General features: G+C 39.7%; 1 protein-coding gene across 35 annotated transcripts in view; it reads left to right on the top strand.

Annotated features, from left to right (window-relative positions):
* The window catches only part of SYNE1 (spectrin repeat containing nuclear envelope protein 1), a 518,696-nt gene that overhangs the window by 332,556 nt on the left and 158,490 nt on the right, over nucleotides 1–27,650 (top strand). For 19 of the 35 annotated variants that reach the window (XM_078370315.1, XM_035297742.3, XM_035297743.3 and 16 more), the window contains 6 exons: nucleotides 3,955–4,149; nucleotides 5,237–5,377; nucleotides 12,940–13,107; nucleotides 13,318–13,479; nucleotides 23,034–23,240; nucleotides 25,296–25,469. In XM_078370315.1, the coding sequence (XP_078226441.1) occupies nucleotides 3,955–4,149; nucleotides 5,237–5,377; nucleotides 12,940–13,107; nucleotides 13,318–13,479; nucleotides 23,034–23,240; nucleotides 25,296–25,469 (1,047 nt within the window). Of the gene's footprint in view, nucleotides 1–3,913; nucleotides 4,150–5,236; nucleotides 5,378–12,939; nucleotides 13,108–13,317; nucleotides 13,480–23,033; nucleotides 23,241–25,295; nucleotides 25,470–27,650 lie in introns of those variants that run through there. The other 16 variants (XM_008995260.5, XM_078370323.1, XM_017971479.4 and 13 more) reach the window with 5 other exon arrangements.

Below are 27,650 nucleotides of genomic sequence, written 5' to 3'. Positions count from 1 at the left end.
AGAAACTGTGTGGGCTACTTCATTAAACAAAAGAAGATAATGAAGTTCCAGGAAAATAAATGAGTCCCCCAAGATCACAGAGTGAACTCAGCTCAGTCAGCAATGGACCATGTCTTCCTGGCTCTTGGCTCAGTGAGCTGTTTATTTTGTCACATTTTCTCCTCACAGTTCTTGACATCCATGTTACATTTGTTAGTTTTAAACTAACTGAGACTTAGATCACATTTTAATGCAAAAAATAAGGCAATCCTGTAAGAACTTCCTTGTATGTAGAAACAAACACAGGAAGGACAGCGCTAGGGGGAGAAAGCTTAACCGATGATAACATACAAATGGGGAAGAGGGCTTTTCCTGTATTCTCTGTCTTGTTTTAATTGAATTTCAATCTTATGGTAAATCTACTTTTGTTACAAATAACTTTAAAAATAACCGATCATTTATTTATGCCTAAGAATTCATACTTTTTTTTTTTTTTGAGAGGGAATCTTGCTCTGTTGCCAGGCTGCAGTGGTATGATCTTGGCTCACTGCAACCTCCCGGGTTCAAGTGATTCTCCTGCCTCAGCCTCCCAAGTAGCTGGGACTACAGGCATGTGCCACCAAGCCCAGCTAATTTTTGTATTTTTAGTAGAGACAGGGTTTTACCATGTTGGCCAGGATGGTCTCGATCTTTTGACCTTGTGATCTGCCCTTCTCAGCCTCCCAAAGTGATGGTATTACAGGCATGAGCCACCATGCCCGGCAAGAATTCATACTTTTAAAAATAATTTTTCAAAGCTTACATTTAATTTGAAAAAAGTCATCCTACACTTTTAAATCATAGGAGAGAATACTCACACCTCTTTTCTTTCCACCTGATGTAGAAAGCCTACTCCCGAATACCGGAGACTGGCTACAGAGGGCTGCTTTTCTTCTAGTGGTCACCCTACCTGAAATTCCTACCTTTATAAACATTTTCAGAAATTTTATAAAGAGAATGGATAATATTAAACCAAGTGTTTCATTTTATTTTAGTGGATTCGGCCACAGCATGAATAACCAACCCTCAAAGATCATGAGATATAAGAGGTTTACCCTGGCAGAAGTAAGTCACAGAGTACCATTTCTCAATGAAAGTCATGTGCATTGGAGTCACATGGGCTAACTATGAAATGCAGACTCTCATACACCTAGTAAGTCAAAACCTTTGGAAGTGGTGACCAGAGTGGCATTTTTTTTTTAAAAGAAACAATCCAAATGAATTTTGTACACCATAAGGTTGAGAATTGCAGCTTAAGAAATGGTCACTTGCTTTCAATGTGGGCACATCTTTGCAGGATACTGCAGCAGGGAGCTATGCCCATTCATGTGGTTACAAAGGGTGGAAGGCCTAAAACTAACTCTATTTCATAGATTCCTCTAACTGCTGGGTGCAGTGGCTCACGCCTGTAATCCCAGCACTTTGGGAGGCCAAGGTGGGCAAATCACTTGAGGTCAGGAGTTCGAGACCAGTTTGGACAGCATGATGAAACCCCATTTCTACTAAAAATACAAAAATTAGTTGGGCATGGTGGCGCATCGCTATAATTCCAGCTACTTGGGAGGCTGAGGCAAGAGAATGGCTTGAACCCAGGAAATGGAGGTTGCAGTGAGCCAAGATTGTGCCACTGCACTCTAGCCTGGGTGGCAGAGTGAGACTCCATCTCAAAAGATAAAAAAATTAAAAATAAAGATTCCTCAAAGTTTTGTACAGTGGCAAACCATTGTATGAGAGCTTGGTGACTTGAAATTCAAGGAGTCCAGCAATCTGCCAGATGTTTTCTTCTAGTATTAACTAGGTACAATAAATGTCATTTATTGAGTACCCATGTGCTAGCCACTAGATGAGATATAATAAATACCTATTCAATCACTGTTTTTAAAAGTCCTATTAGGTTTAATTAACTGCAACCCAAGAGAAAAAGAAGCAATGATTTCTACTTTTTAAATCCTTGTTTTAAAAATTCCTATAATACTAGGAGTCAAGAAGCCAGCCTGCTGACTGAGTTCTGCTGGACTGCTTTTCCCTCCACTCAGTTTTGGTTGGGAGGGAGAAATAAACAAAACAACAATAATAACAAAATGTGTGAGTGTGTGCATGTGCACACGTGTGTTTTCATGCATCAGCCTTCCATATCAATAGGTTCTGCATACATGAATTCAACCAACCATGGATGGAAAATATTTGAGGAAAAAAAGGATGGTTGCATCTGTACATGTTCATCTTCTTTAATTGTCATTATTCCCTAAACTGTACAGTATAACAACTACTTATGATACATGACATCTACATTGTATTAGGTATTATTAGTATTTGATTTAGTATATGATTTAAAGTATTTGGAAGGATGTTCATAGGTTACATGCAAATACTATGCAATTTTGTGTCAGAAACTGAGCATCTGTGGATTTTGCTATCTAAGATGGTTCTTAGAACCAATGCCCCTCAGTTACTGAGGAATGACTATGTGTACATATGTGTGTGTGTGTGTGTGTGTGTGTGTGTATATATATGAGTGTATATGTATGTATGTACACAATTATTTCAGACATTAAGATTTCATGTCTTTGTTACAAAATGTGTTCCTTTTTTTTTTTGAGGCAGAGTCTCACTCTCTTGCCCAGCCTGGAGTGCAGTGGCATAATCTCAGCTTACTGTAAACTCCACCTCCCAGGCTCAAACGATTTCTGGCTAATTTTTGTATTTTTAGTAGAGTTAGGGTTTCACCATGTTGGCCAGGTTGATCTTGAACTCCTGACCTCAAGTGATCCACCCGCCTCAGCCTCCCAAAGTGCTGGGATTACAGGTGTGAGCCACTGTGCCCTGCCCACAAAATGTGTTCTATGCATACAATAAATGACAGCCTCTCAAACAAATAAAAAGAATTAAAAAGAATAGTAGTTTTGTACTTTTAGGAATCATGTTTTGAAATACATATTTTCATTGTTTAAAGATGCAATAAAGTATAATTTGAATATTTGATATTTAAAATATTTAAATAAGAAAGTAACACTTTAATATTTTAGAATTACCATACTCCTAAAATGAATCTGTAGTTACCTTTTTAAGGACTATGTGCTATCCAAAATATATTTCCAATAAGCTCTTAGTAAAAATTTTAAAACTTTTATCGCTCATATTTTGTTTACATTCTTGCCTGCTCCAAAACAAAAACAAAGAAACATTTTTTTTTCAAAACAAATGAAATTAAAAGCCATTAAATTTGAACCGCACTTCAAGTTAAAAGCCCAGCAACATTTGAGACATGATGAAGTGTGCGAGAGAAAATTTGATGACTATACAAAGTGTTATTTGGGAGTTAATCTGCATTTAAAAATTAAGGTTTCATATGCAATATCTAGTTTATCTAGAAAAAAAAAACTTCCTAGGGTCACAGGAACAGACAGGCCATTGACTACGTGACCCTGTGTAAAATGACTGTCACCTCTGTTGAATGTACTCAGCAGGGTCAAAGCTGAGCATTGCATTTTTTTTTTTTTTTTTTTTTTTGGCGTGGTTTTAGCCATCACATGACCTAATTTCCATGGCATGAACCATCTGGTACTTTCAGATGCTTTCCGCTTTTTAAGAAAGTTGTCAGTTCTTAATGTTGCGGAAGTTCTTGATTCCATATGGGGCCTCTCTCGCGATTAGAAACCATTCATTCAGCGTCATCCCCTAATTTCTCCTTTTGTGCGGACGCAGGGACGCGGGCTTGGTACTTTGGCTGTGCCTGCGCCGCGCCACGCCGCGCCGCGCAGCCTGCGGTCTGGCTTGGTGGCGAGATGCGGGCGGACTCGCCACCTCCACATCCTGCCTCCCGGGCCCACGGGGCTCCGCGCGCTCATTGGCCCGCCCTGCAGGAAGATGAACGCTACTACTTCTGTTTCCTTTTGATGCTGCTCTGACACCCTGCTGGGGGAAATGTTTCCTCAGGAGCTGGCGCAGAAAATCAAGGGCTACCAGGAGCAGATCGCCTCTTTGAATTCCAAGTGCAAGATGCTGACGATGAAAGCTAAGCACGCCACCATGCTGCTGACGGTGACCGAGGTCGAGGGGCTGGCGGAAGGGACTGAGGACCTGGATGGGGAGCTCCTCCCCGCGCCTTCGGCCCACCCCTCTGTGGTCATGGTAAGGATCCAGTCAGTTCCCGCGGCTTTGCTCTTTGACGGGAGCCTGGCGAGTGGCTCCATGTTCCCTTTCTGTCGGTTTCAGGGACCAGCCTTCGATCTTGCAGATTCAGTGGGAGGAACAGTTTCCTTAACTCTCTTTGACTACCTTTGGGCGGGGGGCCAATCTTTGACACTGTAAACAATGACAGTTAAAATGAAACTGTTTGCTGGAGACAGCTGAATTACTTAACATGTCAGAGGTCTGCCCTGCATTTGTTTATAATTTCACAAGAATACTGAGAGGCTCTGAGCTTTAAACAGTAATTTATTTGCAGTGTTTAAGTTGTCTGGGGAAGGGGAAATTCATGGCACATATGTTTAGTTGTGTTTTCCAGGCTAACTAGCTAACTACATATGTGCATGCACTTTATTGTATAAATGTTTAATACAATTGAGAAGAACAGCTATTGTGAGAAAAATATGAAAATAGACAATCTAAAGCTTAGCTTTGGATTAAAATAAATCAACTTTATTATTTTCTTTTCTGCACCCCTATTTTCCTATACACTTGATATCTAAAATGCATTGAGTATTTTCGTGACTACAATGTTTTCCAGTGCTGTGTATTTTCCCTCATATGTGCTGTACCTTGGATAATGAATGGTTACCATACCTGGGTCCATTTACCAATATTGTACTTTGGGTGCATTAATCTCACTACGATATTTGAAACTTGAGATGTCCACGAAAGACCAAGCTTTATTTCATAGACCTTTCCTCATTTGTATGATTCATGATTTTCCGGTTATTTATAAAGCCACAAACTATCCAAAGACAGGAAAATAATGAAGTATTTAATCAACAACAAAATTCTTCAATGTGATATGCACCCCCATCCCTGATTGTTTTACAAATGATTACTAGTCTCATATTCTCTTAAAGACAGAACGTTTAAATACTAACAAAAGATTAATATGTGGATTTGGGTCCCAGTAATTCTAACCTTTGTTTTATAATTATCTCTGTTTTGGCCTCTGCCTGAACAGGACTTATGTTAACACATCTAATTGATTTTCATGTCCTTTGGGTTACATTTTACGTGGCAGATGACTGCAGGTCGCTGTCACACTTTGCTGTCACCGGTCACTGAGGAGTCTGGGGAGGAGGGAACCAACAGTGAGATTTCCTCTCCACCTGCCTGTCGCTCCCCTTCACCTGTGGCTAATACAGATGCTTCTGTTAACCAGGTACCTCCCACTTGGCATTCCTCTAGCAATAATCTCTGGGCAGATGCAGGACTCCATTCTTTGTTTCCATTAGATCGCGGGTATGATTCTCAGACTGTTGCATTTGGTTCCAGGGATACACCATTGAGTTTTATAGTTGCACAAACTATGAATGTCATGTGCCTCAGTATGTCATCTCCTCTGGGCTACAGAAAATGACATGAGCAAAAATTGGGTCATGGGAATGATAGCCCAGAAGGACCTGTTTTAAGGCGTTTTTGCCTTTGTTTCTAGCAATCATCTGGAATGGGGTTCTGCATCCAACAGAAAATGAAAGATCTGTATCACCACTGTAAAATAACATGACTCCATGGCTTTTTAACATGCATTATATGTAGTGTTAGCATTTACCAGCTCAGATTTTGAAGATGCGAAACTTCTGTTTATTATGTCAGACTTCTTTATTTATGGCTTATTTACCAATTTAAGGAATGTCAGGGCCCAGTGCAGTGGCTCACATCTGTAATCCCAGCACTTTGGGAGGCCAAGTTGGGCAGATCACGAGGTCAGGAGTTCAAGACCAGCCTGGCCAAGATGGTGAAACCCTGTCTCTACTAAAAATTAAAAAATTAGCCGCCTGTAATCCCAGCTACTTGGGAGGCTGAGTCAGGAGAATTGCTTGAACCTGGGAGGGGAAGGTTGCAGTGAGCCAATATTGCACCAATGCACTGCAGCCTGGGCGACAGAGCAAGACCCTGTCTCAAAAAAAGAAAAAAAGGAATGTCTGCCAGTATTTGTACTGGAATGCCTAGTAGGTTTGAATGTTTAACTTGTATTTCAATAATCTTAAATTTTATTTCCTATAAAATGAGGAAAATAAAATAACCTTTTTGTTATAAGAAGCCTTTTATCATGCATTAAATGTAGATTATACTAAATTAAATCTCAAAAAGGTTTTATGTCAAATATTGGATAGAAATAAAAAAGATGCAGGCCGGGCACGGTGGCTCAAGCCTGTAATCCCAGCACTTTGGGAGGTCGAGGCGGGTGGATCACAAGGTCAAGAGATCAAGACCATCCTGGTCAACATGGTGAAACCCCGTCTCTACTAAAAATACAAAAAATTAGCTGGGCGTGGTGGTGTGTGCCTGTAATCCCAGCTACTCAGGAGGCTGAGGCAGGAGAATTGCCTGAACCCAGGAGGCGGAGGTTGCGGTGAGCCGAGATCGCGCCATTGTACTCCAGCCTGGGTAACAAGAGCGAAACTCCGTCTCAAAAAAAAAAAAAAAGATGCCATTACAGTAAGCAAAAACTTTTAATGCATGTTAAGAAGTACTTTATTTTTTAGTGAGGACAACTAAAAAAATGTAAACTATCCTATGAAAATATGTTTTTTTCAAAGAAGTTGATATGTATTATTAAGGTAGAGGTGTTAAACAGAGCAAATGTTTTATAACCTGTATTATAATTCAATTATATTACTTTTATTTTAAAGCAGAAGTATTCAGACTATCACAGGATTTCTGTGATAAAGAGAATCCCTCTCATAAAAAAAAAAGGAACATAAAAGTGATGAAACCTTTAGTTAATACAATTACACAATTCTCTTGGTAAAAATCAGGAAATCTCTAGGGAAATTATCGACTCATCCATTCTGAGTCCATCAGATACATTCTGACACCTGCTCAGCATGCAACCTTGAGCTGGTTCCTGAGGATGCAGCTGAGGAGGAGGCAGCATGGTCCTACCTGCAAGGCCCTGACAATCCAGAGAGAAAGGCAGACATGGAACAGATAATAACAATGTGATCAGAGGAAACTAAGAACAGCAACGAAAAAGGAGAAGTTCAGGGAGTCATGGGGGATTTGGGAAACTCTTCTCCAAATTCTGATTTAAAAATATGTATTACTCATTCTTTAATGACTTGTCCTTCCCTATGGTTACAGATGTTATTAGAGAAATTGAGCTATAGTCAGCTGATTATATAGAAAAAAATTATTCTATATAATATGCTTTAGGGTCTTACATTTTTCAAACTGAATAATAAATACTTATTTCATTTTTTTAAATTATTATTATTTTTTTGAGACGGAGTTTCTCTATTGTTACCCAGGCTGGAGTGCAATGGCGTGACCTCGGCTCACCGCAATCTCCGCCTCCTGGGTTCAGGCTATTCTCCTGCCTCAGCCTCCTGAGTAGCTGGGATTACAGGCATGCGCCACTGTGCCCAGCTAATTTTTTGTATTTTTAGTAGAGACGGGGTTTCACCATGTTGACCGGGATGGTCTCGATCTCTTGACCTCGTGATCCACCCGCCTCGGCCTCCCAAAGTGCTGGGATTACAGGGTTGAGCCACCACGCCTGGCCTTAAATACTTATTTCAAATTAACTTTGTGGAAGGAATATACTTTTTCCAAACTTGCAAATCTCCATGCTACTTCTTGTAAAGTGTCAGTGTACATATGGAAGTGCCCGAAAAATGATGAAATATGCAAACATTTCTGTTATTATTTCTTGACATTAACCATGAAACTTAATCAGATCCTAAAACTCGGTGAGATTAGGCTTGGTTTTAATTCCTCCCCTCTCTCCTAGTCACACGAAACCATCAATTAAATGGCATTGTTAATCTAAAATGCTTCCATGTGATGCTGCAAAGCAGGGGAAAATGCCTTTCCTTAGTTGAAGACAGACAGCTTTACTCTGAGGAAGCTGTTGAAAAGCAAATGTATGATGCTTGGCGTTCCTCAAACAAATCTGCCCCGTCATTACGGCCACATGTTATTTTTGTATAGTAATGTAAGTTAGAAGACGGTGAAAATATATGACACCATGACCAGTGATGCACTGGATATATAAAATTGTCTCTTGACACTGAGGAGGACATGTAGCATCCTCTTAAGTTTCAGTTTTCAGATTTGAATCCCTAAGTTTTGTGCACAGAATGTGTTCAGCTGTTTCAGGGATCAGCCAAATAGAACTGCTTAATAAAATCACAGCTATTTAAAAAGGTTTTGTGCTTGCTCTTCTTGCAAGTAGATCTCTGTTATATAACTACCTAGTCCCACTCACTGTCAGTGTATTCTGTCTCTGACAGTAACTATTAGCTAAGATGTAATAACAATTTAGCTTACTTAAAGGTAGAAATACTGAGGCATTCCCAGATTTTGCTGAAGGCTTCTCGATTCCCCTTAGAAGTAAGTCAAGGCTTAGACTCTGCAGAAGAGTTGAGAGAGGAATAGATTGGAAAAGAGCGAGAGAGTGTAATGGGAAAGTCATAGTCTTCCAAGTCAAAAGCTCACACTGAGTTGCAGCTCTTCCCCCTCTAAACTGAGTGCACCTGGAAAGTCCCTTGATCTCCTCATTTGTAAGTGGGAAGCAATACTGCTTAATTCACAAAATTGTGGAAATGAAATGTGACATTAATCATGAAAGTGCTTTTTAAACTAGAAAATACTGATCAAATAGTAGCTACAATTGTCCAAATTTATTTTCTTAGGAATCTACTCATAATAAGGTTTATAACTTAGGCACATAAGCAATGAGAAATGTATTTTTAACAGTGACTCCTCACGACATCAAGTATTGACCTTAGTAGTTACTTATAGTACTGAGTGATTCATTTTAATTGAATATATGTATGCACCTCAAATAAATAGAAATTATTCATCTATCAAAGGTGACCTATTTTCAAATCCTTTTGAGAAACCAGGAGTTGTCATTCCTATCTGTAGGCATGAACCACACACAGACACACACACACAGACTGCCAGAAAAAAATTATTTGTAATAAATTTATTTTACTCTAGCTCTTTTAGGGGCCTTCTGTATTTATAATACAGTATTTAATGTCAAATGTTTATACCATTTAAAGCCACTCCTGCTTTTCCTTGTGGACAGTAATAGTATTATCTTACATGTATATAAAATAATAGAATTCATAAAAGTGCATTTGCAAGCATGATTTATTATGAACATAGAGGGCTGCCTGTTATTTGCTGAACATTCCACAATGTGTTCAGGATGAAAGCCTAAAAGCACTGACCTAGACAGCTCTTAGGGAGCTTAGAGTGTGAGTGAGAACAGGTACGTACTTACAATAGAGGGTGGCAGGTGGTGTGGCCGAGGGCAGCACAGTGTTGTGGGAGAACCTAGAATAAGCACCTACACTGGCTGGGGTTCAGGCAGAGGTCAAGGATGGCCCCCTTTAGTTTTAAGAGAGGAGCACATTTAGGTGGACTGCAGTTGGGTCATGTGAGAAATTTTTCAGGCAGAAGAAACCACCTGTGGGAAGCTGTGAAGGCAGGAAGAAAATTTGGTAAATTTCACTAGGGTCTCAGCTGTCCCAGTCTGAAATCATTCTACTACATGACACTGCTACATTTGGTTCTCAGATGGCTGGAGCCTTCTTCAATACTTTTTACTAATACTTGATTATCAATAAGATGCAGGTATTTCAAGTTGACATAATTTCCTTCAATAGTACGACTGCGAAAACAGGGCAAGTTGTTTCAGTATAATTGGAGAAACTATGCAAATTGTTTCAGTATAATTGGAGAAACATTGGAGGAGGAGGAGAGGGAGAAATGAGACGGAGAGTGATGTGGGAACCATATCATGGAGGCCCTGAATGCCGCACGAAGGAATTTCAACTTCCTCCAGAAGCTAATATTTAACCATCGAGGGAGTTTAACTAGAAGCTGTGGACAGAACTGTGTTTTAGAACTGATACTTCTGGATCCACGTGGACAGGAGAATGCAAGTGTGCAAATTCAGAACCAGGGGAGCCATTAGACACAGAAGTTGCACAGTCTCATGTGGGGTCCACCCTGGTGATAAAAATGAGAGAAACAGGCCGGGAGGGACTAAGAGACCTGGACAGCTTCTGCTCCACAGAAATGAGGCGATGTCTCCTCTGTTGCCATTACTTTAACCACAAAGACACAGGACCCAGTGTGGTTTGCAAAACAAACTATGAATGTGAATTTTAATCAAATCTCTCCATCTTCATGAAAAGAGATTTTAAATAATGTAAAACACCTTATAAGCCACACTAAATGTGTGCCGGTTAGAGGCAGCCCACAGGCTGCCAGTTTGCAACTTTTGAGTTAGGAAGTTGTTCCTGTAATGAGAACTTGTACCAAGGTTGTGGCCAGGATATGCGTTACTAGCACTCCATCCTCCCATAAACAGTGGTTGGTAAGTGGGAGGAGAAATCCGGAATAAATCCCAAGTTTATAGCTTAGGTGAGAAGAAATTCCATTTATCACAAGGAGGATAACACTTTATTGTTTTTTCCTAAATTGGTTCCTTTGGGAAATGTTGAGTCTAAAGATCCTACAAGATATGCATGAACATCTGGATATGCGAGCCTGGAGCTTGTCAACTCACTAATGTTGATGAGTGAGTGGAAAACAAACTACAAAACAGAAAGCGTGAATAACTAGAAAGCTGGGAGGAGAACAGAGAGATTTTTTTAAAAGTGTTTCTAGAAAGGGATGGTCAGTGTCATTGAATGCTACTTAGAGGTCTGGCAAGGGAAGGGATGGAAATGCATCGTTTTTTGTCATGGAAAAGAAGCTGGTGAGAGCAAGCTCTACAGTCATCAGGATCAAAGCCCAAATTGGAATATAGAAGTGGATCGAGGGTGAGAAAGTCCCATGTGAAAATCACCGTTTCCGAAGTTGGATTATGAAATGAGAGAAAACAAAGAAATGAGGATGAAGCCTGTGTGTGCAAGTGCATTCACGTGTGATGATCCATCATTGTGAATTGTGGACCTTTAACCAAATGTGACATCCTTCAAGAAAATAAATAAAAAAAGAAACAATGTGTTTAGGTGTTTTTGCATAAAGAGAGAAAGTCAGCAAAGCAGAAGAGGATATTAATAGACCAAGGTCCTTGAAAAAGCAGTTTATGGGATTCTCAGAAGCTGTGGGAGAGTCAGGCTTAAGCAGTGAAACTGGCAAGCATGAGATAAGGGTGAGTGTGAATATAGACAGACTTTTGAAAATTTGAGAAGTGGTAGTAGTAGCTCCTTGACAGCTTAGATGTGTGTGTGTGTGTGTGTGTGTGTGAATAACACACACACACATGCATATATGCACACTGGAAAGAAAAGCTGAATTGAGTAATGTTTGTGGTTTTCCAAGTGGGTGAAGTAAAAGTTAAAAAAGCAAGAGAAACAAGAGTCTTGGGAAGAAAGGGGTTTCAGTAACTTTAGACATAACTACAAGTCCAATTGAGTGATGACAGTATTCAAGGGTGTGGAGGACTGAAGCGGGGCGGAAGTGAGTGGAGATCAATGGATCTAAACCTATTAAGGACATGAGGAGTAATCCACTCAAGACAGCGGCAGGGTTAGGAATGAAGAGGAAGCAGTCTCCATATTCCAATGTCATCAGTAAATGTGGGGACTTATCTGGAGGCCTAGCAACAACAGCAAAATTGGTAGAAGGTGTCATTGTCACTCAAATATCATTTCATATAATCCTCAATCCCACCCAAGATTGGACTAGTGAATAAACCAATGTGCAAGATGTAAGTTATTTGCTCCAATTATATAGCTACAGAGGAGGAGAATTTCACTAGAATCTCAGCTGTCCCAGTTGGAATTCATTCTCTTGGATGACACTGCTATATTTGTTTCTCAGATGGCTGGAGCCTTCTTCAATACTTTTTACCAATACATGATTATCAATAAGATTCAGGTATTTTAAGTCGACATAATTCCCTTCAACAGTAAAACTGCAAAAACAGTGAACTTTATCATAGGAATTACTCCCCCAATTAAATTTCTACAGAATTACAGATAAATAATCATAGAAAAAATTGAAAACCATCTTTACTATATCTCTTGATATATCTTTACTATATTTCTTGATACAGTAAATTTTATCAATACAAATAATATATGTAATGTTACTTATAACACAATAGATTTTAACAATTTTAAAGCATATTTCATCACTGACTTTGATTTTTTTGTGTGTGTATATTTTGAGAAAATGAATAAGAAAACATTTGTAATACTTGTTTCATAGGATAGTTTTAACTTCCCCATTACATTTTTCTTATTTAATATCAAAATATTTAAATTAATTCTGCAAATAATGAACCCACAAATAGTGAAAATCTGGCTGCCTATGCAGATTTAATTTTATTTAAGTCAAGTAGTTTTATAATTATTTAAAGTTTAATGAATATATTTAGCAACATTTTAGGAACTAGATCATTAAGAGTCTCTTTTACTATTCTAATCAATCTTTAAATAAATGTGTACTGCTTAAATCCTTTGTATTTTCATTTAACAAATATAAAATAAGAATAAGTTTTGGCAACTTGAAAGATTGGTAAAGTTGTTTTTTGATATATACAAACCAAAACTCTGAAACAATTATAGTATGCTTTGATTCAGTCTTTAAGTTTTTCTTGTCACAAGAGTTTACTAATTGACTAGTTTGTAGTGCCCTGTGAGAGGTGTAGATCGGAAACCTTTCCTTCACATGACCAACAGTACCCAGAGCATATTAATCTAGACTTTGTCTTCCTTTCGAATTCAACACTGTGCTTTGCGCTCACAGGACATTGCGTATTACCAAGCCTTGTCTGCTGAGAGGTTGCAGACAGATGCTGCAAAGATTCACCCGAGCACGTCGACATCCCAGGAGTTCTATGAACCAGGATTGGAACCATCTGCTACTGCCAAACTGGGTGATTTGCAGCGTTCTTGGGAAACCTTAAAGAATGTGGTAAGTCTTCAGGGTGGGCTTGTTTATGCCCACCAGACACCAGTTACCTTAGCAATTGTCTTATGAAATACACGCCGAGAGTTTACACATCCAGTCCACAGTCCAGTGCCCTGTGTTGGGCCACAGAGGTAAAGCACTGAAGAAAGAAATGTTGTAATCTGAAAGATAAGGGGCTGGGAAGCATTTGGTAATATCCCTTTTCTTGTGTAGATCAGTGAGAAGCAACGCACACTCTATGAAGCTTTGGAACGCCAGCAGAAGTACCAGGACTCCCTCCAGTCCATCTCTACGAAGATGGAGGCCATTGAGCTGAAACTCAGTGAGAGCCCAGAGCTGGGCAGGAGTCCAGAAAGCCAGATGGCTGAACATCAGGTACGAATAGCCATGACTTCAGTTTCCTGCCTGATTAAATAAGTGCACTCTTGTGACTGGTTGGCCTGTCAGGCATGTGTTTGAGACAACCAGTTTACTTTTTTTTTTATCAGTTCTTCTAGAGTAAACAAGAGTCCTAATGGTAGTCATTTCTACTACTGCTTTAGGGAGGGACCTGAGAGAGAGAGAGAGAGAGAGAGAGAGAGAGAGAGAGAGAGAGAGAGAGAGAGAGAGGTTCAGACCTTGAATCTAATTCAAGAAAGCTACATGCAATGATGTTGCTTTTCAACTTTAATTACACAAAGTGTGTTTCCTTAGAGTTGCCAGATTATTTTGATTGTCTTGTGAGCCATTATTGTAGGTATAAAATATACTCCAAATCTCCCTTTTCTGGATATTGTTGTCTGAAGAAACTTAGTCAGGGGGTGCCCCTCCATTATCACTTCAGAAAACATGTCTCAGACTTCAGTGGGCAAAGAAGCATTTGAAAGGTAAGTTCTAAGACTCATCTTGTGATTGTCCCTGTCTTAAATTATTTTTTAAAAGGTTAAACTAGGCAAAACATTAGCTTTACATTAGAAACAGAGATCATTAACACAGAAAGATAGTGTTAAAAGTATGCCAATTTAAAGTGCATGCTAAGAAATGTTCAGAAATTAAAATCCAGTTAATACTTTGGCAGTGTGATGAGGTATACTACTAAAATTGTAATGATTTGGTGTAACTGGGGTCTAAGGATACTGAGGCACGCTTTCTCCTACATATTCATCACTGTGATGTAGGAAAATGCTGCCTGGCTGAGATAAGAATCCAGGAACATGTGACAACTCTTCAAAAGGCAGGAGGAAAGAAAGATATTTTTAGATGTTAATTAAGAGCTATGAAAGCATGGTATGGTAAGTGTGTTTATCAAAGATGGTAACTTATCAGCTTTAAGAGTGACACTTAGTACTTTGTCTTTCTTCTACTTTATATCTTTCTAGTTTTGGAAGCAGGATGATCTTGGAATACACTGCTTGTTCATATGTACAGTCAGATAAAGTTGCATTCTTTTGCAATATAGCACCTTTCAGTATAACACAAAAATGAGAACATTTCATCTAGAGACAGCATATTGAGAAATAGTGGTTTCAGGTTTTTTATACTCTTGTAACTTCTAAAGATAGAGATCAAAGTGAGTAGTGTCCATTTTTAGGCCTTATTTTGGTAAAAAAAAAAACTACTTTCTGTAAGTCTTTTGCTATCCCAAGGTCACCCATCCTCTTCCAGATTTGCAGAGGGTGCTATCAGAGCACAAAATGAGAATTAACCCTTGTTAGCCTAGACCAGACCAAGCATGAGGACAGTCAGGGGCTTGGGGGACTATGCCAGTGCCATTTACCTCTGAGCTCCCCCCATTTTATCATTAGACTGCTAGTTTTCCAAACCCCTCTCCTTTCTAAAGGGGCCTCACTGTCTCTCAGTTCTCTGTAACTGGCACCCCAGTTTTCTGTTGCCAGCAGCCACCTCTTTCTGATCTGACGGGGTGTCCTTTTGCTCCAGTGTGCTCCCTGGGGCTCCTGTGTCTTCTTTGCTCCTGCAGTTCTGTCTGTCCAGCTGTTGCCTGCACTTCTGCTTCACTGTACTGGAAGGGGCCAGAGAGCTTCCTTCAGCTTGAGTATGTGCTCCTCAGGCCAACCTTGATGGCTGTTCTGTAAAAGGCCCTGTTTTTTAAGCATTCAAAAGGAATATAGTGTAAATTATGCAGGGGCTGGTTTAGAGTGCATTTGTGGGTCACTCCCTCAGATGATCAGACACCAATGTTGCAGAAGGTTTAATAGTTTGACCCTCTCTCTAACTTCAGGACATCTCCACCTTTGTTCAAGCCCCCTATTCTTGTGGCCCAGGTGGCTGCCCATAGTTCCCAAAGACCCATCACTGACTCCTACAAGATTTAGAAGCTTCATGAAAACAGGATCCTGGTGGCCTGCTCTGCCCTTCCAGAGTTCCTAACTAAGAATGCAAGTTAGCTTCCAATCAGCACCACCACCCTGTCACTCAGGCATTAGAAGAAAACACACATAAACTGAATGTGGAGAGAAAGGATGATTCTGTTCAGATTACAAGTGTTTGCTACCATGCCAGGCTAATTTTTGTACTTTTAGTAGAGATGTGCTTTCACCATTTTGGCCAGGCTGGTCTCGAACTCCTGACTTCAGGTGATCTTGCCCGCCTTGGCCTCCCAAAGTGCTGGGATTACAGGTGTGAGCCACCACGCCCAGCTGTCTTATAGATTTCATTTTAGTGGATTTCATGGAAACAACTCTAAATTACACATTCTGAGAATTATAAATTAGAAGTGAATCTGTAACTTTTCTTGTCATTAAGGCCAACCACATGACTTTTGTCCCTAAGTTGGCAGTAGTAGTACTAGCTGTCACAGCAGTAAGGAGGTACAGCTAATTTAATGAAGATTACCAGTCATTGGGGCTTCACCATTATATTAATGTTCTAACGGGAGGGAAAGAAAGTAGCAATAATGTATAATTTAGTATAATTTTGTGTATCATCACATAGCTAACATTTTTCATCTGAGCTATTTTTGCTACCTTTTGCTGTCTGTGCCTTAGTTCTACAAGTTCTGGAACACAGCTGCCTACATGAAAAGCTGGTGGTATCACAGTATCTAAATTTGTTCTTAGCTTCTGGAATTGTACTTAAAAATTTCAAGCACTATTATAGAATTACTATTTCTAAATTTCAACTGAATGGGCGTGAGGAAGTCCAGTATGCTTTTTTATATTTCCTAAAAAGTGATAGAAATACTTTAATTTTTACTTCTTTCCCAATACTCTCTTGGAAGTATTCATGCTTTTTTTAAGGAGGTAACCTAATTCCTAACTTTTTCCTTTAAACACTTGTCTAAACCACTGAATTTGTGTGGAATGCTGTCCCTTTTTGGTTATCCTCTCTAAGTTGTCTTACAGATTTCATTTTTTTTTTTTTTTTAGGACAGATCTCACTCTGTTGCCCAAGCTGAAGTGCAGTGGCGCTATCTTGGCTTGCTGCAAACTCTGCCTCCCAGGTTCAAGCAGTTCTCCTACCTCAGCCTCCCGAGTAGCTGGGATTATAGCCCACCATGCTGGGCTAATCTTTGTATTCTCAGTAGAGACATGGTTTCACCATGCTGGCCAAGCTGGTCTTGAACTCCTGATCTCAGCTAGTCCACCTGCCTGGGCCTCCCAAAGTGCTTGGATTACAGGTGTGAGCCACCACACCCGACTGTCTTATGGATTTCATTTTAAGACTTGAATGTAGTTCATGAGCTGATTCGTGGCTGTTGCTCTGACTGTTAAACCCTCTGTCTTTGCAACCTTCATTATCATGGGCATCTGATGCATTGGAGACATGTGTTGCCACACTAAGCTCTGTGATATATAGGACGCAGAGTCTATGGTTATTTTGTTTTTGTTTTTTCATATACATAACAACTAAAATAGAATGCAAGAACTGTGGTCTCTTACCTGAACTTGGAAGCTAAGCAGGGTCGGGTGTGGTTAGTACTTGGATAGGAGACTGCCCAGGAATACCAGGTGCTGTAGGCTTAAAAAAAAAAAAAAAAAGGCCGGGCATGGTGGCTCACGCCTGTTGTCCCAGCACTTTGGGAGGCTGAGGCGGGCAATCACGAGGTCAAGAGATCAAGACCATCCTGGCCAACATGGTGAAACCCGGTCTCTACTAAAAATTCAAAAATTAGCTGGGCATGGTGGCACAGGCCTGTAGTCCCAGCTACTCGGGAGGCTGAGGCAGGAGAATTGCTTGAATCCAGAAGACGGAAGTTGCAGTGAGCCAAGATCTCACCTCTGTATTCCAGCCTGGAGCCTGGTGACAGAGTGAGACTCTGTCTCAAAAAATAAAAATAATAAATAAATAAATAAATAAAGGAAACATTCCAGCCTAACCAACATGGTGAAACCCCATCTCTACTAAAACTACAAAAATTAGCCTGGCATGGTGACACACACCTGTAGTCCCAGCTACTTGGGAGGCTGACACAGGAGAATTGCTTGAACCTGGAAGGTGGAGGTTGCAATGAGCTGAGATGGCTCCATTACACTTCAACCTGGCTGACAGAGCAAGACTCCATCTCCAAAGAAAAAAACAAAAAACAAAAAAAAAAAAACACCTGTGCATATAGATAGTTCTGAAAGTCACATAACATACAGTCCATGTTTCTGTTCGCCCTTATTAGTAAAGAGTTTTTCATGTTAGAGAAGCTCATGGTACTTCTCTAAGCATGAGCCAAGTTTTTCACACACATGCCAAGTTTGCAATTACAAATCAGAAACCCAAAGGTATGCATTTCATCTCTTTTTCCTTATCTTGAATCATATATTGTCAGGGAGCAGCTGGCCACCAGCTCTTATACTCAGAGTTATTGGACTGATGGCTGAAATTATTTTAATTGAGGTGAAATTCACATAACATATAATTAACCATTTTAAATTGTACAATTGAGTGGTTTTAGTACATTCACAATGTTGTACAACTGCTGTCTCTATCTGGTTCAAAAACTTTTTTATGACCCCAAAAGAAAATCTCATACTCCCTGAGCCTGGCTCCTGGATCTTGAAGTTAAAAACTCTAGCTACCTTTCAAAAATGTCCACTCTCCTTTAAGAGTAAACTCAAGCATGAGTGGAGCGGACTGCCTCTAACAAGATTTAAGTGAGGCTGGGTACAGTGGCTCACACCTGTACTCCCAGCACTTTGAGAGGTTGAGGCGCTGGATCACCTCAGGTCTGGAGTTCAAGACCAAACTGGCCAACATGGTGAAATCTCGTCTCTGCTAAAAATAGAAAAATTAGCTGGCCATGTTGGTGCACTCCTGTAATCCCAGCTTCTTGGGAGGCTAAGGCAAAAGAATCACTTGAACTCAGGTTGGGGCAGAGGTTGCAGTGAGCTGAAATTGTACTGCTGCACTCCAGCTTGGGTGACAGAGCAAGACTCTGTCTCAAAAAAAAAAAAAAAAAAGATTTAAGTGAACAGTTCTAGATTTTCCTAATTCCTTTATCACTGACTGCAGAGCATTCAGAGAGCTATTTTAGAACATTGTGAGTTTTAAATGGAAGCTAATAACTTCAGTGTACACCTGGTTGATCAAATCCACTGAGATTTAGTGAGGTAATACTGGCGAGAGTTACCAACACATCCGACAGAAAACAGAAATCTGATTGTGGGCTACAGTTGGTGGAAAGTAGGTTAAATGAGATCTAACCAGGACTTCGAGGAGACAGAGTTTGAAAATTTGGAATGGCAACAGGAGTGGGTGGGAGGCACTATAAATGTAAATGTGTGTGGAAAGGCACATAAGAGAGGATGGGAAGGAACGTGGTGTGAAACTGTTAGGAGGCTCTTCTTGCTGGTACAGAAGGATTAGTGCAAAAAAAGACATAATAAGATTCATCTAATTATGGAGGAGCCTTTAAAATCAGACCAAATATAGACTTTACACTTTTAGCATTCAGGCACAAAACATTATTATGAAATAATAGAAAATAATTTACTGGATGAAAGTTTTCTGAATGTATAATACTTTGAATGTATAATCGTATTCTGTAAATTCACTGCAATCACATTTTAAAAATTGCAGCATGGTTTTTGGTGGAGGTTGACAAGCTAATTCTAAATTATGCTGCAGGCTGAGCTCAGTGGCTCATGCCTGTAATCCTTTTGGCCGAAGTGGGCATATCACTTGAGCTCAGGACTTCAAGACCAGCCTGGCCAACATGGTGAAATCATGTCTCTACTAAAAATAAAAAAATTAGCCGGGTGTGGTGGTGCATGCCTGTAATCCCAGCTACTCTGGAGGCTGAGGCAGGAGAATCGCTTGAACCCAGGAGGCAGAGGTTGTAGTGAGCCAAGATTTTGCCACTGTACTCTAGCCTGAGCAACAGTGTGACACTCTGTCTGAAATAATAATAATAAAATATATTGCAAATGTGTTGGAAAATATATATTAAAAATGCCAGAATTAAAGAATAGCCAAGATAGTCTTGAAAAAGAGTAATAAAGTTGAGAGATATATCCTACCAGATAGGGAGATTTAAAAAACTATGATAATTAAGATTGTGTGGTATTTGCACAAACAACCAAATGGGTTGATGAAACAGAATTTGAGACCAGCTGCAGAATCACATTTACACAGATACTTGGCTTGTGGTAAAGACTGAACTGCAAAACAATGGGTGAAAAAAATAAAGAATTTTTACCTCTTTCTACAGTGGACATGAAAATTGTTTATGTGGTTTGTAGATCCAAATGTGAAGTTATTACCAAAAAAGTTTGAAAATAATATTTTTAAATATCTGTCGTGAATGATCTTTTTTAAAAACATTCTAATCCATCACAGACGGATACTTTAGTCAAATTAAATCAAATGCTGCTTGGATGTTGTAAATTTCTTAGCACTTGCTCTCATGTTTATTTCATCATAAGCCTGTAACAAACATTTTGCAGACAGGCATCATTCTGTGAACCTCGCTTTTAGTAGCATTCTTATAGAAGATAACCTATGAGAATGTGTTCTATTTATGACCTTAGGTTAGTCAAAAGATTTCCTATATAGGACACAAAAAGCCCTAAATGTCAGGGAAAATATTGATTATATTAGACCATGATAAAATTAAGAACTTATTTCTATGACACGACACTGTTAAGGAAATCTTTTCCTATTAAGGAAAAAGCCATGCCTCAAAGAGGGAGCAGATTATTTGCAATACACAGAACCAGAAGAAACACAGCTACTCCTATCTAGCAATATACAAACAACTCCATACATCAATAAGAAAAGGAACAACTCTAGTAGAAAATGGGCAAGAGATTTTTAGCAGGTAGCTACAAAACACACTCATAATCTCATTAGTCATCAGGGAAATGGAAATTAAAATTACAATGAGATTCCACTATCGAACCCACTAGAAAAACTTAAAGTGAAAACAATTTAGAGCCAGGTGACAGTGAAATACAATATAATGATAAAATGAGTTAACTCTTTCTACATGCAATAACAAAAAAATGACTCTCGCAGTCATGGAAGGAAACCAGACCCAAAGCAGTGCATTGTGTATGATTCCATTTCTATAAAGCTCAAAGAAGGGCCAAAGTGCTCTGATATTTACAGGTTAACACAGTGGTAATTTTTTAGGACAGCAGTAGTAGGAGGGAGGAGGCCAAAGGGGCTTGTGGAATCCTGAAATGTTCTATTTCTTGATCTGGGTGGCAGCATGGATATGTATATATATATAGTTGGTGTGCTTATAATCTGTTCACTTTTCTAAATGTATATAATAGTAATAGTTTATTTTGAAAATGTCATAATGATATTTGGTATAAGGAAAAGATAAGGGGTTTTTGCTGTTTTACATCATGAGAGTTCTGAGGAGGCACTATGCTTACAGTGAAGCCTCCAGTCCTTTGGAAAAGATAGGAATTATGCAAAGAAGGGCACAAGGGAAACTATGAAATATTGGTGAATATAAAGCCTGTGTTACTTGAAATCATAGTTGCCACTCTGGTGATAGAGCCTATTTTTCTAACTTCATTGAAATCCTAAATAAAAATTTCTCCTGTGAAGATTCCATCTAAAGAGCAAGTCATAAAATAACCCAGAAAAGAGAAATAAAATCAAATATAATTATGATAGACAGGAAAACAGGACACTATTCAGAGAGAATGATGGACATTTTCTTAGGACTGGGTGGTCATGAAAGGCCTCTCTGAAGATATGACAATTAACTTAAGACCAAAGGGTGAATAGAGCCATCACACACAGTGGAAAGAGTTTTCCACGTTGAGAACAGCATGTGCACGTGCGAAGCCCCTGAGGCCAGGAAGTGACTGAAGTGGGGCCCTCGAGTGGCTGAAGAAGGCAAGAATATGGTGAGCAAAAAGTGGGTGTGGCGGGCCGGGCGCGGTGGCTCACGCCTGTAATCCCAGCACTTTGGGAGGCCGAGGCGGGTGGATCACAAGGTCAAGAGATCGAGACCATCCTGGTCAACATGGTGAAACCCCGTCTCTACTAAAAATACAAAAAATTAGCTGGGCACGGTGGCGCGTGCGTGTAATCCCAGCCACTCAGAAGACTGAGGCAGGAGAATTGCCTGAACCCAGGAGGCGGAGGTTGCGGTGAGCCGAGATCGCGCCATTGCACTCCAGCCTGGGTAACGAGAGCGAAACTCCGTCTCAAAAAAAAAAAAAAAAAAAAGTGGGTGTGGCACACGAGGCAGGAAGAGTGAGACCACACAAGTGTAACAAGTTTGATTTATTTCACAGCAAGGAGCCAGTACACATTTTAAAGCAGGGGAGTGAGAGGATCTAATTCACACTTTGAAAAAGTTACTGTAATTGCTTCACATAGACTGGACTGGAGCAACAAGAGTGTAAGCAGACACACTCATCAGTAGACCATTATACAGCAACTCAGTCAACAGAGGAAGTTGACTTGACTTCAGGTGGGGGCAGTTGGGACATTCAGATATTTGGATCTGGTGAGTGAAGGAAAGGAAGGTGTGAAGAATGACTCCCACGTCTCCAGCTTGAGCCATAATGGGAAGCGGTGGAAGATAGGAGAGGAAGCAGGTTTAGACTTAATGCTATACAGACGCCCGTGAACTAGGTAAGTTGAGCACAGCCTGAAACTTAGGGCAGGTGTCTGGGTTAGAGATGTGCCTTTGGAAGTGCTCAGGATTAGAAAACATTTGAACTCTTGGGAATGCAAGACATCACCTGGGAGAGACCCTTATTTTTTAGAGTTTGATAAATCAGAAAAATGAGTAGTATGATGACATAGAAATAGGCTACAGGTTTCTCCCATCTTGTGAGAAACGAGGTGAGTTTTGGATTAGAGTTCAGTGTTGTTTCAGATTTGGGGAAAGCAGTAGGTTAATGTGGGAAAATTGTGTTGAGGAAGAAAGTGATACATTTTATTTTCAACATGATATTGGAGACTCTTAGAAATGATTGAGAAATGCGGAGGCTCATGCCTGTCATCCAGGCTGGTGGATTCCTTGAGGCCAGGAGTTTGAGACCAGCCTGGGCAACATAGCAAGATCCTGTCTTTATAAAAAAAAAAAAAAAAAAATTTAAAAAGCCAGGTGCGGTAGCACACACCTGTAGTCTTAGCTTCAAGCAGGAGGGTCGCTTGAGCTGGGATCACACCACTGCACTGCAGCCTGGGTGACAGAGTGAGACTGTCTCTAAAAAATAAGAAATAAATTGATAAATAGAAATAATGGAGCGTATTCTCCTTGTATTACAGATGAGCCTTTTGAAAACTAGAAAGATTAAGTTGTTCAAAGTCACTTTGGTTAGTGATATATAAAGTCACTTCGGTTAGTGATATATACAAAATGTCCTGGCCCTTCATTTAGAAACTTAGGTGAGTAGGTCCCTATTTGTTGATTGAGTAATGATTCCCAAGTGAAATGTCTTCTGTTAATCCCAACGGATGTGAGACTCAGCTAGCGTTAATGATCCCTCAGTGAAGAAAATGAATACATGAGTGTGATTCCACAGTCTTTCCTCCAGGCACTGATGGATGAGATTCTCATGCTCCAGGATGAAATCAATGAGCTCCAGTCCTCTCTCGCCGAGGAGCTGGTATCCGAGTCTTGCGAGGCCGACCCCGCAGAGCAGCTGGCCTTGCAGTCCACGCTCACAGTCCTAGCCGAGCGAATGTCCACCATCAGGATGAAAGCCTCAGGGAAACGGCAGCTTTTGGAGGTAACGAATAACTCTAAATTGGCCACCTCGCTTCTGAGTTCACTTTTAACGTTATGTTAACATGTATGTGGGTTACTCACGTATCTGCATGTTCATTGCTTCCCTCTCCTAAGCTGGGATTGTGTTTCAAGAACCATATCCTGAATAGAGTCAGTGTGTAGCCAAGAATATGTCCTACGACCCCTTTCTGACTCATTTCAGGTGTGAAATATTGAGAATGTGGAAAGCAAATTCTTGGTAGACATGAGCCTTGTGAAGAATAATTGTAGAAGGTTTGCATAATGGTTTGCTGTGTTTACCTGACAGCATTTGACGGATATTACTAATACTATGAAGAATAAATCACACTCAGTCACTGTCAGCCAATTCACACATAGTAATTCATGAAAATACTCTTGCAATTCTGGTTTCCACATTACTTAATTTAAATATTATTTAATATAGAGACAAATTTGGGCAGCAGTAATATCGGTGTCAAAAATCAGCTCTCTTCCTTTTTATTTGTTTTCTGATAATTCTTGGCCTGAAGATTCTAGGCTACTCATATTGTTGCTCCTATAATTTGGTTAGACTGGAGGCTCCCTAAAGACCTTTATAGTGTCTGTCATCTTGCATTTCTTAGCAGCTTCTCTGCCACATAATGGGTTCTCAATACATTTCTTATTATATGAACTGAATATTATTTTATTTAGCTGCTAATTATGCCATAATGCAATTAATCATGACTTTATTCTTGGGTGTATAGGTATTTCGAGTTTTACCTATTCAATGATTAGTCAGATGATAAATTTATATCTTAGATTGGCGCAAAAGTAGTGGCCTAAGCCACAATTACTTTTACATCAACCTAATGCTTCTTATATTAGACATATTTAAAGCCAATGTGTCTGCCCTACTTATTATTAATTTCCATTTTAAATGGTTTAATAAATTAATTTTAAAATACGAATGAATTATCCATATAATGATTTTTAAAATAAGGTATTTAGAGTATTTTAAAAGTTAACTTTTAATTCATTTATATTGTCCCCAGTAACTCTATGAAAAACTTATGAGGTTTTCAAAATGAAGCAATTGGCCTGGACCTTTTTTTGATCATACTTCAGGTTCTGGGGCACATGTGCAGATCATGCAGGATTGTTGCATAGGTACATACATGGCAAGGTGGTTTGTTGCCTCCTTCCCCCGTCAACTACATCTGGCATTTCTCCCCATGTTATCTCTCCCCAACCTCCCTACCCCCTGCTATTCCTCCCTTGCCCCTTCAAACAGACCCCAGTGTATCATGCTCCCCTCCCTGTGTCCATGAGTTCTCATTGTTCAACACCTGCCTATGCGCGAGAACATGCAGTGTTTGATTTTCTGTTCTTATGTCAGTTTGCTGAGAATGATGGTTTCCAGATTTATCCATGTCCCTACAAAGGACACAAACTCATTGTTTTTTATGGCTGCATAGGATTCCATGGTGTGTATGTGCCACGTTTTCCTTGTCCAGTTTATCATCGATGGGCATTTCAGAGAGATAGCCTAGAAATGTAGATTTCTGTCTCTACTTGAGATGAAAATTAACACTGAGCCACCCTTTCCCACAGGGATCAATTGCCTGAAACTGTATATGACTGCCCTTTTAGGCAGGCCACATGTTTCTCAGTTTGCCACAGTCTCCATCACTCCCTACTGTTTCCCGGACATAGAGGTCCAGTGTCTATTGCCATTTACCAACTGCTTCATGCCATTGTTTTGTTCTAATCCTTGGCTGATTTCTATCACTTATATTACTGCCTGGTCCTATAGGTATATTATTTGAGAATACCTTGTTCAACTCTACGTGCATGTTAGAATCACTAGGGCGTCTTTTTAAAAATACCAATTTTGAGACTCACCCCTAGAAATTCTGATTGTTGTTCTGAGATGTGGCCTCAGCAAAGGTAATTTTTTAAAGTTTTATCAGCATTTCATATGTGCAGCCAGGGTCTGGAACTATTGCTTTACTGTGTTAAATTCTCAAGATTTTACCTTCGGGTGGTCTATGCTACATTTCACTTAATTCATCAGGAGAAGCTGAATGATCAGCTGGAGGAGCAAAGGCAGGAACAGGCCCTACAGAGATATCGCTGTGAAGCCGACGAGCTAGACAGCTGGCTCTTGAGTACCAAGGCCACTCTGGACATTGCACTGGGTACACCCAAGGAGCCCATGGACATGGAGGCCCAGCTTGTGGACTGCCAGGTACAAAAATGGTCTCAAAGGAATATGTCAACATCATGAAGCACATTTTTTTTTAACTACAGAAAACATACTGCAAAACAGCTTGGTCTGGATATATGATTTTTCCCAACCCATAGACTTTATATATTTAAAGAATAGAAAAGCAATACATTATAAAAGCTTAAATGAAATTGAAACTTGGACTCACTTTTGGAAAAACATTGACCACAGTATCTTCAGCTTCCTAAGGGTCATTTTTAAAGACTGTAGATGCCAAAATGCCATAGTATCTATGTTTAGTGCTTATTAAAGAATGCAAAGCCAATGAGAAGAATTAGTGGAAGTCAGACTGTAAATAAACACAGCAGGAAGTGTCCACAGGTGCTCAGTTACAATTTTGGTTCTACTCTTGATATATTATTTGAAAAGCTTTTCCAAGAGTCAGTTTTAGGTAAACAGAGAGACTGCAAATGGGAAGATTTTCTTTTGGAGCATTTCCTCCCTTGTTAGGACTCTAGGAATTACTATCAGTAGTAATTACATTAAAATGTTTATTCTGATACTATTTTCTTACCTCTTTATTATGGAATTTTTCAAAAATGCATATAAGTGTAAAGAATAGGCCGTGAACTCCTGTGTGCTTGCCATCAAACTTCAATGATGAGCTGCATATTTGACTTCACACATGGATGAAGTATACCTTAAAAGTTTTTTCATTTTATTAACTAGGAAATATCTAGAAAACTCCATCTAGTGTGCAGGGTGAAGTATCAATTTGCACAACTTTATATTCCTTCTATTTGGACTCAGAGGAAATATGTGAAAATCATTACTTAGTGAACACTAACTTTTTTCTTAATTTGTGGTACACATTTTGGCTATTCTTATGATTTCAGATTCATCATACTGATCATTATCATTTGGATTTTTTAATGCTTTAGGAAACTTATCCGTGTGTATCAAAGCACTATTATTCTCTGCCATGATGATAGAGATTAATGAGAGAGGCATATGCAAGTTTCTTCTGTTCTTTCTATCTTCTTTCTAATGTTTATTTTTTTGTGAGGAGACATCTATTTTTAGCCCATTCCCTTTTTTTTTCTTTTGAGAAGGACTTACACTTTTGTTGCCCAGGCTGGAGTACAATGGCGTGATCTTGGCTCACCACAACCTCCGACTCCTGGGTTCAAGCGATTCCCCTCCCTCAGCCTCACAAGTAGGTAGGATTACAAGCATGAGCCCCCGTGCTCGGCTACTTTTTTTTGTATTTTTAGTAAAGACAGGGTTTCTTCATGTTGGTTAGGCTGGTCTCGAACTACCCAACCTCAGGTGATCCGCCTGCCTTGGCCTCCCAAAGTGCTGGGATTACAGGCATGAGCCACCGCAACCAGCGGGTCCATTCCCTTTTAGCACTTGAAGTTAGCACATAAACTAACATTTCAAAGTTATGTTTTAACATAACTGCCACCTCTCCCTTCTGAAGATATCTACTTTTATAGTAATGCATAAAGTCCATAAACCAGATAATGTATTTCAATACTTTTTCAAAGTATTAAAATAGTGTTTTGATCATACTTTAAGACAGGGGTCTCCAATCTTTTGGCTTCCCTAGGGTCACATCGGAAGAAGAATTGTCTTGGTCCACACATAAAATACATTAATCCTAATGATAGATGATGAGCTAAAAAAAAAAATCATAAAAAAACACATAACATTTTAAGAAAGTTTCTGAATTTCTGTTGGCCACATTCAAAGCTGTCCCAGGCCACATGTGGCCCAGGGACTGTGGGCTGGACAAGCTTACTTTAAGAAACTAGAAGCCTATTAAATCACACCAGAAAATAGTTTTTAAAAATCTAATATTTAGGCTGGGCATGGTGGCTCATGCCTGTAATCTCAGCACTTTGGGAGGCCGAGGTGGGCAGATCACGAGGTCAGGAGTTTGAGACCAGCCTGACCAACATGGTGAAATCCCGTCTCTACTAAAAATACAAAATTAGCTAGGCCTGGTGTTGAGCACCTGTATTCCTAGCTACTAGGAGTCTGAGGCAGGAGAATGACTTGAACCTGAGAGGCAAAGGTTGCAGTGAGAGGCGAAGGTTGCAGTGAGCCGAGACTGTGCCATTGCACTCCAGCCTGAGTGACAGAGCAAGACTCCATCTCAAAAAAAAAAAAAATCTAATATTTAATTACTATATTAAA

This window comes from Callithrix jacchus, chromosome 4, assembly GCF_049354715.1.
Source record: "Callithrix jacchus isolate 240 chromosome 4, calJac240_pri, whole genome shotgun sequence".
NCBI lineage: Eukaryota > Metazoa > Chordata > Mammalia > Primates > Cebidae > Callithrix > Callithrix jacchus.
The sequence above is the reverse complement of the archived record's forward strand: the minus strand, read 5'-3'. Positions and strand labels throughout refer to the sequence as shown.